Source organism: Salminus brasiliensis, chromosome 16, assembly GCF_030463535.1.
Source record: "Salminus brasiliensis chromosome 16, fSalBra1.hap2, whole genome shotgun sequence".
Lineage (NCBI taxonomy): Eukaryota > Metazoa > Chordata > Actinopteri > Characiformes > Bryconidae > Salminus > Salminus brasiliensis.
Genome location: NC_132893.1, coordinates 29,782,859 through 29,795,773, shown reverse-complemented (window position 1 = coordinate 29,795,773; position 12,915 = coordinate 29,782,859). Strand labels below are relative to the sequence as shown.

The following is a 12,915-nucleotide window of genomic DNA, read 5'->3' as shown; positions in this document are numbered from 1 at the left end:
CAGGTCAGTAATTAGCAATAAATACTCCTTTAACAGCCGCTCCATTTCAGCACCACCCTGCTTTTGTAGTGCATGTAACCAATGACAAATCATGGCTGTAGTGTTTGAGATGTTTTAACACTTAATCACAGCATAACTGTTTTTTAAAACGAAGCAACTCTAAAGTTGAGTCAATGAGTCACTGTAGCAAAGCAGTAAGATGAGTATTTTACCCTTAAAATACTTTAATATCTTAAATATACTATTCAGACAAAAATATTGGGACACATGCTCATTTATTGTTTTTTTCCCCCCAAAATCAAGGGCACAAAAAAAAAAAAAAAAAGAAAAAAAAAGAAAAAAAGAAGTTGATACTGCTATTGTTGAAGTAACTCTGCTCAGCGAAGGATAAAGCACCAACAATCAATCCAGAGAACACAGTTCCACTGCCCCACAGCTCAATGCTAGGGGCTTTATACCCCTCTCTCCCACACCTGGTGTTAGACATTAGGTTCATGTTGATCTGCTCCAGAGGGTCCTATTCTATTGGCAGTACTTCTCTACAGGGAGTAGACAAGCTGTGTGCGCGCACACACATTTGAACCTCTGTGTCAGCAAACCTGGTAGCTAAATGCTTTTTTTTTTTTAGCTAGGTGTCCACAAATATTTGGACATATAGTGTACAGACGAACACACTCCATTAATTCATGTTTAATACATGTAAACAATCAATGAGCTAAGAACAGTTGTCAAAACACCAATAAGACCATCAAATAATTCTATTCTTGGGGAGGGAAAAAAAATACAATACTAAAAAGTAGTATTTTGTCATTTGTACATCAGTAACCATTTTATGCTTATGAGCCTTTTGCAGTCCTAAACCTGGTTAATGCTCCTGAATGTTGATGCGCTCACTTGTCGCCATGACGACTTGCGATACAGAAGCCTCCAATTGGATTCCTTCTAACCTGCCCACTTCTCACCAAGCCCCTCCTCCTTGTAATCTACCCCCCAATGTGCATTTCTGTAATGTGCTGAGAGGCCTATAGAGCTCAAATGTAGTTCATCTTTCAAGCCATGTTTAGTGTCTGACGTTTACTTCTTTAGTTTTTGCTCAGATACTTGGAGGCTAATGTAACAGCAAATTTGTGCCAACTGACCCTTTATGGCATCCTTTATGGCTGCACTGACTATTATTTTGGCCTTATGACTGCAGTGCAACACAAACGAAACAAACTTCAGGCACCAAACAGGTCTTAGCAAATCAACACCGAAAGAATCCTATTCGGCACTTTCACTATATGGATTTATACTTGAAGCTTAGGACAATTAATGCCAATCAAGTTCATCAGGATCATCCGATTTTCGGCCCAAGTATGCAATCGGCCGACATTTCTCCAATTTAGCTGTTTGAGCGCTGGTCAGATCATATGATCCACATTTGGCAAGCTGCTGAAGCTTTGCCTGAGGTCGAAGAAAGTGACCGGACTTCATTTAAACGCTAGATAACAATACAGACCTCCCATACGGCTGCAGAAATCCAGTGTAGTCAGTGTAGAAATCTGCTCAGAGTGCAGCTTGAATGTTGTCAGTCTGGACATGTTTGCAGCATGCGTTAGGCCATACTTCACACAAGTACACACGTTTCACACGTTTTGCTCAGTTGTGCTAGCTGCATTCTGAGATTTGGTGAAGGGGTGCTACAGCATCTGCAAAGACATCATGTACATCATGTACCGCCAGCTTGCCTTTTTTTTAGTCATTTTGTCATGAAGGACAAATCAAGTGCTCCACCATCGCCCACCCTTAGTACTGAGTGTTTTAACTGCCACACTAATGCAAGAACACGCTTTGATTTACAGAGCGTTGGCCCTGTATTAGCATTTGCATACTCGTGTAGAGTATGTTTCCCTCTTAAAAATGACAAACCCTGTGGAGGAAGCAGAGTAAAGACTTAATACCCCTCTCAAGAGTACATCAGCCATTACTCAGCCCAGTACAGTGAGTATCAGAACAAAGCAGAATTAGCAAAGGCCACTAATAACACTTGGAGCTACACAGTGCAGTTCTGTGCGGCAAGTCCCGGCTCTCTGAGCTGGTGCTCGGAGTTCTAGTGTTGTAAATGTGGTTGAATCCATAAAGTATAGTAGATTTTATCTTAAGAGACTGGGCAGAACATCAGAGAAGCCCTGCACTATGATGTATTACCAAGTTTGCCTGGTAAGGTTAATGAAGCACCCTGCCCTGCCCTCAGTTGATACTGGCAATCGGCTGATCGAGCTGATAGGCGAGCATGATCTGTAAAGGTTCTTTGTAAAAACTGTGCCTGGGGGACTTTAAGAAGCAATATCTACGTATTAATGGTTGCTAAATGCACCCTATTGTTCTAAACTCTGAAGTTTCATGATAATTCTCAAACATACTTAAAAAAAACAAAACCAAAACACCTTGTCCTGTAGAAACAAGTGAAGAAGGAAAGTGCTCTCCTCTCAGCACTGAACCCAGCCCTATTTTCAGTCACTTCATGTCCACTCAGTGTACAAGTGCGTCCTCCAGGGCAAAAGCCCCCTGTGGCTGGAATTGCAAGAAGTGGCAGGAGGGCTCCTAACTAATAATGTACATTAGCATTCTCCCCACAGGACTAAAAGTTTACACTGGCTCAGCTCACTCAGGCCATGCAGGAGAGCACTTCTTGAAATGGAAGCGCACACACAGCAGACACGACGAGGAAGATCGGTGCACAGAGCTGGGCTGGAATCTCGATGACTTCAGTGTAACTGTTACACTAACAAATTACAGCCGTCGTTTCTTATCTGTGCCAACCCCCCCCCCCTCTTCCCTCTCTCCCTCTTCCCTACATGACTATGACCCAGTTACCATAGATACGAGGGAAGTTGGATCATTCAGAAGGGGATCTAAAGGTTCTCTGATGAGGATGTATTCCTGCTGATCTCTCTTGATCTCTTATATACTGTAGTAAGCAGGTCTGGCTTGAACAGAGCAGTGGTCAATTTCATCAATAATTCTTAAGCAACTGTGGCACTGCGCATTTTCACACCGTGGTCTAAAATCCAGCACTTTGTGCAACGTGTGCACATCATGACCGAGCCCCAGGAGAATCACATCAGTGCTTTAAACTAGCACGAGACCCAAGAAACTGCGGTACAAGCCTTACATTCTCAAACACAGGCAGAGTAAACACAGAGCCACCCTATGAGAGCTTTTGGCCACATCTCTGTTGGACACAAAAGACAGGATGGCCACCTTGTGCTCTTAAAAAAAGAAAAGCAATAAAAGGTTCTTTAGTAAATGCAGTGGTTCTATACAGAAACCATGACAACCCAAAGATCCATTCGGATGCTTAAACGCTCATTTTCCTAGTAAAGAGGTAGGCTTCGGGTTGGTGAAAAGCTTGGTGAAGCATTTTCTTTTTTAGTGCTATATAAAAATAGATATATTGCTTACAGATGGCACAAGCCCCATATAACCCATGATAATCATAGCATTTCATACTTTCTAAATATGCTAATTTTAAATAGACGGTTATCAGAATTTCTAAAGTTAGAGTACATAGCTCACCACTAAACTCTCCAATTTCAACTGAAGTTGATTTAACAGGTATTACAATTTTATCCTCCAATGTCATGATAAACAATATGCTTTTCTGAGCAGCTCATATTATTTATATCTTTATTTATTTGTATTTAAAGACCACAAACACCATCTGTATCAGCAGATGCAAGGTAAGGGGTTGATAACGAGCAAGCGGAGGCCAGGTTTATTGAAGCGTTAGGCAGAATAGAAAGTAGCCAATCGACTTCGGTGCTGCCACTATGGGTCAAGCTGCCTGACATCAGCAGCTGGAGCCTGAGAGCGCACAACTGATCTTGGCAGCATTTCAAAAGAGGCAGTGTCTGGTTGCACGTGTTGGAAGAGGCACGTGTCAGTCCTCACCCTCACCCGGTGTCAGAAGCATTACATGTGCTAGGGGGAAGAGAACTACTACCAATCAGAGACTTTTCTGCTTTAAGTTACAGAGGCAGTTGGTGCCTTACCTTTCGGAAGCTCATTGCCCTTCAGTGAACACAGCAAAAGTCCTCTGTATTTTCCAATCAATTTAGGTACAGTACAGTTCAGCAAAACTAAATTTAACCTATTGGGGGCACACTAGCCAGGTCTTAAACAGCAAAAAGCAAAAGTGTAATTTAACAGCATTAAACGTTGGTCAAAACGCTACAAGGAACATGTCTGAAGTCTGTAGACAAAAAAAAAAAAAAAGATCAATAATATAAGATCAATGTCCAACTGTATTATATTAAAGAACACAATTAGTCCTGTTTAAACTAATTTAATGCAGATTATGATTTTATAAAATCTGCACTAGGAGTGTCTGGTAGTATTTTTAAAAACCTGGCCCTACTGGTTGGTTTCTACTGTGTATTTTTAAAGTATTGTGAGAATTGTTTCCAAATCAGCTACCCCACTAACACACTCCTACAAAGTCACTCACCGCACGTATTCTCGTCACTCCCGTCAGAGCAGTCCTCGTCCCCGTCACACTGCCATACAGATGGGATGCAGCGCCCATTCCCGCACTGGAACTGAGATGGTTCACATTCCGTCCGCGAGCCTGAGATGGCAAGGGTCACAAGAGCAGAGGAGATGACATGGAGTTACTGTTCTTTACTATGAGGGCAAAATAGCTGTACACATTAACCCCCTTTAGAAAAGGCTTTAATGTCTCAATTCTTCCTAAATTAGCTCCCCTAGTAATGACATTAAGCACTGTTGACTTGGTGCTACTTGCCATGCTAACAAACCAGTCACAGTCAGCTCTTTAAAGCAGCAAGGGATCAGATGACTTGAAGCAGGGTGCCCCAACAGGTTACTGGAGATCTACCCAATTCCAACACTTTACCCCAGTGAAGTCGATGGGACGGTTTACTGACAAGTTAATTTCTTAATTATTATGATAACCAAAAAGGCTGTGCAGTATTTACATACACAATAAAATAGACCTCATTTACATCATTCTTTACCACTGGAACAGCCTAAACTCTATAAATGATGCATGTCGCCATTCTGACAGATGCCAATACATGACAGGAAGTGCAGGGGGCGATGCTGCTTTTAATCATTGCTCCATAAAACACAAATGACTGACGTATAGACAGTGTGGGGAAAGCTAGGACAATGTAGAGTTTGAGGACAAGGACTCTTATTGGTGTAGTGTGGGGCATTTGCCAGGCCAGGGAATTGAACCCTATCCAACTACATAACTTATACAAATTTTATTAAGCTTATTTTAAAAGCTAAAAAGATAAAAGACGGATCTGTATTGGTGTCAGCCAGCATTTAGGATTTCAATATAGGTCTTAGAAAGAGAGCCTCAGGGGAAGACTAAAATGAAGATTAAAATGCTCATGGCATCACGATTTTTATTGTCAGGCTGTGTATTTGGCAGGAACCTGACGATATAAATTACAATATACTGAATCGTGAACCCTGTATTGTGATATACTGCCATACTGTAAGCCAGACAATGTTCTCACATTTTTAAACCAAATTTTAGAAAAACTGCCATAATATTAAAAGACACCCCACCATCTGGGTAAATTCTACTTTTATCCAACCCAAGAACAGTGGGATCTGAATACAGAGTACTGCTATCCAGAAGTCTGGGTTTAAACAAAGCACAAAATAAACCACTGACTATCTTTACATGAAACTACCCATTAAAAATCAATACGGAGTATGATAATCTATACAGTAGTGCAAATATCACAATACTCATTGATTTTTGTCAATTACTAAAATCTAATAAGATTAGTCAATTCTAAAACTGCAAGTCAAATCCAAGACCTAGCCCAACCCACTGGATCAAGGGTGTATGATTGTAACTTCAGGAGAAACCCCAGCGAGGGGTTGGCAGTCAACTGATTTCAGCAGCACACATAATGCTCTGTATGAAGTTCCCAGTGCTGAGCTTCATCTAAGGGGATTAAGCAGAAGACACCCTTCAAGATGATGTACATTTACTGTGAGTAGCACGAAAGAGGGGGGGGGGGGGTGCACAACTTGGACGTCCACAGGATAATTTCTCAGTCCTTCAGACAGACTCACCGATTCTCCTAATTATCCACAGATCATTACACCTCTATTATGGAGAGCACATTCGCACGTTCGGTCAGGTCAAGGGCAAATCCACTGGTGAGAAAACAGCTACCACAATCCATGCCTACAAGGTCAGGTTTATGAGAAGATAAGAACGCAAGAAGCTAACCCAGTTACAAGAGGCAACCAGTTAGTCAAATACTGAATCACCAAACAGCAAGCAGACCCACAGCTGGCCAGGCAACACGGCCTGCATTCACTCTGCACTCGTGACCCCGCGTCCACTCTTTCGGAACAATGCCGTGCCTGCGCGTGCGCCCACTTCTGCAGCACTTCTTATGACATGTGATGGGCTGTTCAGTCCAATCAGACCGTGCGGAGGGCTGCCTCAGATCAGTCTCTGGCAGAGAGCAGGCCGCTGTCTCTGCCAATCAAAGCTAACCCTCTACTGCACCCCCTTCAAAGGCAGACAGAGGGTTATTACAGTCCAAGTGTAAAAGAGAGTGATATTTACTTTATGTGCAGTACTCAGTTTCCAAGTGCAAGTTCAGGGGCATTTTGAAGGGGTGGGGTGTTTTTAGTGTGATTTTAGCCATGGGGGTTAAAACAGTAGAAGCTACAACTGTATGGAAGCAGCACACTACCTTTATGCAACCATATTTAACACAATATACCCAGTAGTACAGGACCACCACTACACCTCTCACTACCTTCATTTCTTCAGCACCTTGCTAACACAGTAACTGCTTAAAAAAATAGCTGAAACTGGAACCAGGTGACCCAAGCAGCATAAATCCAGAGAGAGAAAACCACTCACTTAAATGGAGACGCTCCTGCCAGACTAGGCAAACCCCCTTCTGATGATGCAACAAAAGGTGCACCTTATTTTACGAGTGTTGGAGGAAAGGTTTTGGGAAACTACAGCAGCTTTAGTGTGGATTTCCTGGGGTGTTCCCTTTGAAATGTGTTCTCCAGCTTACTACTTTTTTGAAGAATTTAAAATATTAGAAGACCTCAGAGAGCTCTTTGGATCCGGCCATGGTGATCTTCACCACTCTTCAATTTCAATCAGGAGCAGACCAGCCTAAATGTCTGAGGTTTATAACAGGCTCCACCAGAATCCTCTCTAACCATGTTCTGATCATCTGCAGACGATTTGCTGCATCTGATCCAATTATAGGACTTCTATATAGTAATACATGAGGGGGGTGTTCCAACTTTTTCCCTGCATGAGAAAACTACATTTCTATTCATTTTATTTAATAGAATTGACTCGAGGATCCCAGGCTTATCTACAGCTACATAGCCTTCTTTCTGAAGGCCTCAGAAAGCTCTTTGGATCTGGCCAAGGTGATCTTCACCACTGACTTCAACAATTAAGAGCAATCAACTAAATGGCTGAGGTTATCCAGAATCCTTTTTCCTCACATTACAAAATGCATTTCTATCAATTACGTTTTATGAACAACATTTTTAAGGCTTTTCTTCACTTGTATGTGTTTAGTCATATTCCCTCCATCCCTCAAAATTGTTAAAATATCAAATGTATATGATTAAATATGACCAATATTTTAATGGGTGCCCCCTATTTTTTCCCCACTTACAGAACCAACAAGTAATTTTACCAGGTCGGCCCATTATTTTGCTTTTGACTGAACATATATGACAAAACATAGGAGTTTGCCATTGGCCCACAACCCCTGTATTAACACAGCCCTAATTTTAAATGCATGTGACCTTCCAGCACTTCAAGTCTGGCCCCCAGAAAATGCACTCCAACTCCCTCCCACCATTGGCTACATCAGAAGGGGGTTCTCCTAGTCTGGCCAGAGTGTTCCTTTAAAGCCCACACCAGCTGTATGTCTCAGCCTCTCACTATAACACCCAGCGCTCATCTTTAGATGCCTATTGAACAGTATAACAGAAGAATGGGCACCAACCAAAACATTTGCGTACAAATTAGGTCAGCTGTGGTGCAACTAACTTGCATAACACACTTGCTTTACTGCTCAACATTAATGATTCTATATGGTCGATACACAAAATACACAAGACCTCCACAGCAGATCCATAACCTAGGCCTAACCAGCTACGACTCCTGCACATGGATCAGGGTTAGGAGGCTCCAGGTTAGGAGTCCTGGAGGACCAGTTAAGCTCCCTCCCTCATTCAATGCATCTGATTCAGCTTAGCAGCTCATTCCCAAGGCCCCTGAGCTGAGCCAAGCTGAACTACGTGTGCTAGTAGGGTAAACATTAACCCTCACGGGCCTGTGGCCCACCAGGACCTGGTTGGGATCACCCTTGGCTAAGAACTTGCACCAGAAAGCAAGATCCGCACCCACCCCCACCTCATCCTCTTCCCCATCCTCATCTCATCCTCATCTCATCCTCACCCCCAGGCCTGCACTGTTGCATTTGATCATGCCACTGCGCTATGCATCATCCAGAAACCTCTCCAACCAAGACACACACACACACACACACACACACACACACACAGTGACGTTTTACTGAATCAAATTAGAGCAGGTGTTAAAAACAGACCATGCTATACAAATACAGCAGAATTGCATTGCAATGCTGCAGGCTGCTACCAGCCCTCAGGCAGAGGCCTACTGTTTAACGTCTTATACAATGAGCAATAAAAGAGCCAGTCAGTCACACACACTCACACGCGCAGACACACTGCCCACTGTAGCATAGGTCACATCCACGATTTAAAGGTACAGAATAATGCATAAAACACCCCCCAGCAACCCTTCATCATACCGCACAGCAATTACGCGTGAATCAACGCCATTTAAACCAGCGCCAGCTGCTCCGTGCCAAACGCCGAGCACCTCCACAGCCGGAGCCCGGCGTCTAGCGCTCCTTCGCCGCCCTCGCCTCCACCCACCTCCCGCGAAGCTGCCTGGCTGGAGCCACACGGGCAGGAGAAGAAGCCCCAGGACGGACGGGAGCATGTCTCGCTCTTCAGCCCGGATCTGCGCTGTGCTCTCTAGCCTCGCTCGTCCTCCTCCTGCTGCTGCTGCTGCTGCTGCTGCTGCTCCTCCTGCTGCTCCTCCTGCTGCTCCTCTCGGCGGACAAACAGAAAGCAGAAGCGTCTTTTCCGCCCCCTTTTATATTCTCATTCACGGCCGGTCGGTGGCGAGCGCCTCGCGGAGGAACCGCCGTCCATGTCCTCGTTTTTTCCGCTCGTCCTCTTTCTTTCCTTTTTTTGAGACTGAATGATGGCGCGAACGAATGAACGTGCAGCTAATCACCGCGCCTGCCGTGCGCGCACGCCCGTGTGTGTGTGTGTGTGCGTGCGTGCGTTGCGTGTGTGTGTGTGTGTGTGCGGTTTTTTTTTCTCCCCCTCTCTCTCCTTCAACATGTCATTTAGGCAGTGTTAACCCTTTGTCCGCCACAGCGGTCATGCATTCATGCATTCATATATATATATATAGTACATATTAATATACATATTTTAATTTAGATTAATTATTAATTGCATATATTCGCAGATTTCATATGTTTACCATTGACTAGATATTGTTCAATATAGCATACAGCATAGTGTAGCATAGTATTTGATAGTGTAGTGTAGTATATAATAGTACAGTATAGTACAGTATAAAATAGTAGAGTACAGTGTAGCATTGTATAGTATAGGTTAGTATAGTATGCATACATGATGCTGTACTACATTATACTTCACTGTACTATTCTGTACTACACCCTACTATACTGTATTTTTTCATACTATAGTACATAGTACAGAATAGTATGTATTACAGTAAAGAATAGGATGGTATAGTACAGTGTAGTATAGAATAGTATACTATATTACTAGAAGTATAGTATACTAGTATACTACTATACTACACCATACTGTACTGTATAATACTATACTACATAGCATATAATAGCATGGTGGTGCAGTGTAGTATATGTATAGTATTGTGTATGCATAATATACTCTTTGTAGTATATATGTATATATATATATATATATATATATATATATATATATATATATATAATGGCTGATATATATACGGCATATCATCACTGTTACACAACTTTCAACATTACTAGTGAAGGACAAAACTCATAATCATATATAATCACACACAATATGGAACCATACGTAGTTTTTACATTTGCAGACAGATGATCTTAGGATGCTACACAAGGTGAATGAGTCTTGCTCAATAACTTATTGGTAGAGGTTGGTGTGCTAGCCTGGGCAATGAACGTAACCTGAGCCTGCTATAAGGAGGGTCAGCAGTCTAATTCACCATGCTCGAGGTTCTCAATCCAAATCCTGGGGACTCCCTCTCTGTCCCTCATTTAGCACAGCTGATTCAACTCATTAAACAATTAACAGCCTCCTCATGAGCTGCGCCAGGGGTGTGAGAGTAGGGAAAACACAACTACTGTGCAGAAAGGTGACTGAGAAGCTCTACACTACTGTACTGTATCTGTACTGTAACTGCCAGCCAATAGCAATATGAAGGCATGCCCTGCATTTACAGATTGGGAATAGTAGTTATAGCAGCTGAAGTGGCTCCAGCGCTTCAAAACTCAATCATGTCTGAATGATTAGGGAGCGTTTTAGTTCAAATAGCCCCCTGACTGTTCATAGCTAAGAGCCAGCAATACCAGTAACACTTACGATGACATAGGACTGTTGTATTCCTTTTTTTAGCATCATAGTTTTTCATTTTTTTCCTTTAAAAAACAAACAAACAAAAACATCTATAAAAGCAGCTTGTTACTTTGTTAGATTGTTATCTCAGTAACAATGTTGAGCCTAATTAATGGAGATGAGGCTAGCATAGCATAACTAGCATAGCAAACTATTTATTAGCATTTAACATTTTTGAACATTTTGCTGTGCCTAGTGGCAATAACATAGAGAGGGCAAGATGACAATGTTTCTGTTAGCAAAAAGGTGACTGGTGGACTGATGCAGGTTAGAGTAACTTTATTAATTAACTAATTACCTGCAGATCATTATAGTTCTTATAGAGAGATGTACGGCGGGTGTTCAGGAGAGTGAATACCAGGAAGGCTGCGGGACCCGATGGCATCTGTGGTCGAGTCCTAAAAGCCTGTGCAGACCAGCTAGCCCCGGTATTCACAGACATCTTTAATTTCTCACTGACGCAGGGGATTGTTCCATCGTGCTTCAAACAGTCCATCATCGTTCCTGTCCCAAAGAAACCACAGCCAGCCTGCCTCAACGACTACCGCCCAGTCGCCCTCACATCAGTCGTGATGAAGTGCTTTGAGAAGCTGGTGAGAGACTTCATTTTATCCGCACTGCCTGACATCCTGGACCCGTTTCAGTTTGCATACCGTCCAAACCGTTCCACAGATGATGCCATCGCTTACCTTCTCCACAAATCGATGACACATCTGGATGCTGGGAGGGGTAATTATGTTAAAATGCTGTTTGTGGACTACAGTTCAGCATTTAACACTATTATTCCCTCAAGACTCACCACGAAGCTGGAAGATCTAGGTCTCCACCCATCCATATGTGACTGGATCTCCAACTTCCTCACAAACAGACCACAAGCTGTTCGGGTAGGCAAGCATGTCTCACCCACCCTCACCCTCAGTACTGGAGCCCCTCAGGGCTGTGTCCTTAGCCCTCTGCTGTACTCGCTGTACACCTCAGACTGCAAAGCCACTTCCAGCTCCACCAACATCATTAAGTTTGCTGACGACACAGTTGTGGTGGGCCTGATCTCAGGAAATAACGAGAAGGCCTACCTGGAAGAGATTAGAACCCTGGAGAACTGGTGCCAGGATAATAATCTCCAGCTAAATGCCAGCAAAACAAAGGAGCTGATTGTGGACTTTAGCAGGAAACAGCAGAGGAGCTATCAACCTGTCCACATCAGTGGAACGGCAGTGGAAAGGGTAGAAAGCTTCAAATACCTTGGAGTGACCATCTCTCAGGACTTGTCATGGAGTTGCCACATCAACACCATAGCGAAGAAGACTCGTCAGCGCCTATACCACCTGAGATGACTGAGGGACTTCAGACTGCCCTCCAAGGTACTACGATCCTTCTACTCCTGCACCATCGAGATGTTCCTCACGGGGAACATCACCGTCTGGTTTGGGAACAGCAAAAAACAGGACAGGCAAGCGCTACGACGAGTGAGACGTTCAGCAGAGCGAATCACTAGGATGGAGTTTCCTGACCTGCAGTCCATCTACAAGAAGTGGTGTTGGACCAAGGTCAAGAAGATTGTGAAGGACCCCAGTCATCCCAACAATGGACTGTTTTCTCTGTTGCCCTCGGGGAAACGCTTAAGAACCCTGAAGACTAACACAGAGAGAATGAGGAGGAGCTTTTTTCCACAAGCCATCCGTGCCCTGAATGGGGACAGGGACTAGGACACTAAATTAAAATATCTACATACACAAACTGGACCCTCACTCACTACAATACACAACTATGGCTCACGGACAACTCACTACGGACAATAAAGCAAATATTTCTTTTTAACTCACACATACACTCACATAAAGATAAATATGTACATATGTATACATCCATATATATATATATATATATATATATATATATATATATATATATATATATATATATATATATATACACACACACTATTCCATCTGTATATTTTCTTGCTTCTTTTATTTCTATATTTCTATATTTTCATATTTTTATATTTTATTTTTAATTTAAATTTAACTTAAATGTAACTTTTATTTTATTTATTTAAATTTTTTTGTACTTTTGCACTTTATTTCATTAAGTTAAGGTTTAGTTTAAGTTTAAATTTAGATCTTTATT

At 42.6% G+C, this 12,915-nt stretch overlaps 1 protein-coding gene across 3 annotated transcripts in view; it reads right to left on the bottom strand.

Annotated features, from left to right (window-relative positions):
* Window positions 1–9,393, bottom strand: part of vldlr (very low density lipoprotein receptor) — a 31,357-nt gene extending 21,964 nt beyond the window's left edge. For 2 of the 3 annotated variants that reach the window (XM_072658077.1, XM_072658076.1), the window contains exons 1-2: window positions 8,992–9,393; window positions 4,490–4,609 (exon numbers count right to left, since the gene is read on the bottom strand). In XM_072658077.1, the coding sequence (XP_072514178.1) occupies window positions 4,490–4,609; window positions 8,992–9,058 (187 nt within the window). In that variant the 5' untranslated portion in view covers window positions 9,059–9,393. The remainder of the gene's footprint in view (window positions 1–4,489; window positions 4,610–8,991) is intronic. The other variant, XM_072658075.1, reaches the window with a different exon arrangement.
* Window positions 9,394–12,915: the final 3,522 nt, after the last annotated feature.